General features: G+C 46.9%; 1 protein-coding gene across 1 annotated transcript in view; it reads left to right on the top strand.

Annotated features, from left to right (window-relative positions):
- The window catches only part of CCDC17 (coiled-coil domain containing 17), a gene marked incomplete at both ends in the record, with an annotated part of 11,046 nt that overhangs the window by 794 nt on the left and 7,186 nt on the right, over positions 1–3,066 (top strand). The window contains 4 exon segments of the mRNA XM_072420635.1: positions 111–167; positions 881–1,007; positions 1,536–1,689; positions 2,090–2,206. Coding sequence (XP_072276736.1) covers positions 111–167; positions 881–1,007; positions 1,536–1,689; positions 2,090–2,206 — 455 coding nt within the window.

Raw genomic sequence — 3,066 nt, 5'->3', positions numbered from 1 at the left:
GGTGAAGGGTTGGGTAGATTCAAGGCTGCAGATAACAATCATGAATTTTCTGAATTTATTACATGTATGATGACACTTTGTGATCCAATGACATCTGTGTTCTCTTTTAGTTCCACAAGCTGCGGAAATCTCTGGAAGTCTCCATCCCTCCGCTGCGCTCTTTCCAGGTAATGACAGGCAGACAGGTGCAGTGGTGGAAGGTTCTGGAAGTGATAGATGACATTGTCATGCTTTGTGTACGGCATTGTGAAGATCAGGGGGTTCAGCTGTCAGGTCTCAACGGTTCGCCAGCAGTCCTGGCATTTTCAGGGGGTCCTGATATTAAATAATAATATAAATCCCTGGCTTCTGGGCCAGCACAGACAGTAGACACCTACCAGGGAGGGGAGGTGCTGGGGAGTTGACCCTTCTTGGAGCTATCAAATTTTATGGAAAAGAAGAATTAAATATTTATTTACAAATATGAGTTCTTTTACCTGAAATGATTGTCCAGCTGGAATGGAACTACAAATTACAGAATGCCCTGGGGCTCTGGAATCGTTCCACACCAGCTGGAAAGATGTAAGGAAAGACGTTTGGGTGACACATTGGCCTTCCAGGTATTGCCAAGGCCTGTGCCTTCCACATTATGTCCTTCAATGTCCCCGGCCCCTGCTATTAATCACTCTAATTAACTTTTGACGTAGAATAAGAATTGTATGGAAATCCTATAAATGCCACTTGGGGTCTGCTAATATAACAGCCAAGATGGCGGCACCCAGCATCCGTTTAGCAGCTTGTTGTGTCTATACAAGGAAAGCTTTTACAGATAAACTACATGAACATAATATATGGTCTGGTTACAGGTTCTCTTTAAGTGGATCTCTGTGTTGTCCTGTAGGGGGACGTCCTGTATTCGCAGTGGGACAGAGAGTACCGGGACCGCATGATGGAGATGGCTGAAGCTCACGATCGACAGTTAGCCGATATCCAGGCCAGGAACCAGGTGCTGGAAATGCAGAGAGAAGGTAAGAAAAAAGAACGAGTTCTGCAACCTCCAATGCATGCAGCTTGAACAGAGAGTTCAGAGAATAAACAGCCCACAAGTTTCATGGCAGGGGATTGGACATATATAACAGAATGGTATTCATAACAGACCAACTGGAGCAAATAAGAGAAATTCATTGTTAGGATTTCAATACACAATAAATAATTTAAAGAATTAGGAACTTTCCCATCAATGCCAGGGATTGTGCCAGCCTCTTGGATGTGCCCACATTTCATAATTCAAAAGGCTGATTTTGGCCACCCTGCTCAGTTCCCATCCTGTCCTGGGGAGGCAGCACTGAGTAGGACAGTGTTAGGTTGGTGTAAATTACCTGTGCCAAAAATGGCGCAGCCACTGCCAACAGGTTTTCCATTGAGGGATAATGAATTCAGCCATAGCAAGATGATAGAGGTACTGGGATGAACTGAAACCATGGAAATTGATGGAAATGTTTTCTGTTTGTTGCCGTCTATCAATACAGAATATTCTGCCTTTTTCCCTCATACAGAGATCCGCCAACGCCTCTCCGAGGTGGCCAGCAGCGGCACTTCCACCAATCATATAGAACAGATGCTGCTGGAGCTGAAGGCCCAGGAGGAGAAGAACCAACTGGCCCTGCATGCTCTAAGAGACCAAGTCACTCTCATCCAATCAGAGTCCAGGTACTGTGTGTGGAAGACCCGGCACCAGCCAATTGGTTACCAAGTATTATTTATACCAGATCTGTTTCCATCAGTCACCATCTGTTCCAGGTTTCCATAGTTTTCTGTATCTCTGGACTCCTTAATAAATTGGGCCCATTACCTTTATAGCCAATCACATGACAAAAATCTTGACTGATATGTTCATTCTCCGTCTTCACTACTGGCAGAAATTTCCAGGGCACAGCTTCCAGATTTATTTATTTTATTACTGATACACTGAGTACTGAAGACAGATGAAGAATAAGGAATTAGAGGATTAGCAACTTCAAAACCAACTCACCAATGCATTCTCCACATTTCAATCATGTGGGCCATAGTAAGATGATTATAATTGCTAACTAAAGATTTATCATCACAGGGCAAAAGCGGAGAAAATGCCGAAAGAGCAGCCGGCCAGCCAATCAGTAAAGGAGAAATCACCTCTGACCTTTCTGCCATTTGCAGTGCGTGGGAGCAGCTTGTCCTCTGAGATCAGGTATTCAACACAGATACCCCCTCTTTGTATCAGTCCCCCAACCCGTGCACCTCTTACTTACCCTCCCCTTCCTTTTTCCTCTATTACATTTCTCTGTCCTCCCATCACCCTCCTCTGCTTTCCCCTGTCCTCCCATAATCCTTCACTACTTTCCCCTGTCCTCCCATAACCCCCTGCTGCTTTCCTCTGTCCTCCCAAAATCCCCTGCTGCTTTCCTCTGTCCTCCCAAAATCCCCTGCTGCTTTCCCTTGTTGGCCCATTACCCTCCGCTGCTTTCCTCTGTCCTCCCATAATCCCCCGCTGCTTTCCTCTGTCTTTCTATAATACCCCGCTGGTTTCCTCTGCCCTCCCATAATCCCCCGCTGCTTTCCTCTGCCCTCCCATATTCCCCTGCTGCTTTCCTCTGTCCTCCCATAATCCTTTGCTGCTTTCCCTTGTCCTCCCATAATCCTTCACTGCTTTCCTCTGTCCTCCCATAATCCTCCCCTGCTTTCCCCTGTCCTCCTATAATCCCCTGCTGCTTTCCCTTGTCGGCCCATTACCCTCCGCTGCTTTCCTCTGTCCTCCCATAATCCCCCGCTGCTTTCCTCTGTCTTCCTATAATCCCCTGCTGCTTTCCTCTGCCCTTCTATAATCCCCCGCTGCTTTCCTCTGCCCTCCCATAATCCCCTGCTGCTTTCCTCTGTCCTCCCATAATCCTCTGCTGCTTTCCTTTGTCCACCCATAATCCTTCACTGCTTTCCTCTGTCCTCCCATAATCCTCCCCTGCTTTCCCCTGTCCTCCCATAATCCTTCACTACTTTCCCCTGTCCTCCCATAACCCCCTGCTGCTTTCCTCTGTCCTCCCAAAATCCCCTGCT

Source organism: Pyxicephalus adspersus, chromosome 8, assembly GCF_032062135.1.
Source record: "Pyxicephalus adspersus chromosome 8, UCB_Pads_2.0, whole genome shotgun sequence".
NCBI lineage: Eukaryota > Metazoa > Chordata > Amphibia > Anura > Pyxicephalidae > Pyxicephalus > Pyxicephalus adspersus.
The sequence above is the reverse complement of the archived record's forward strand: the minus strand, read 5'-3'. Positions and strand labels throughout refer to the sequence as shown.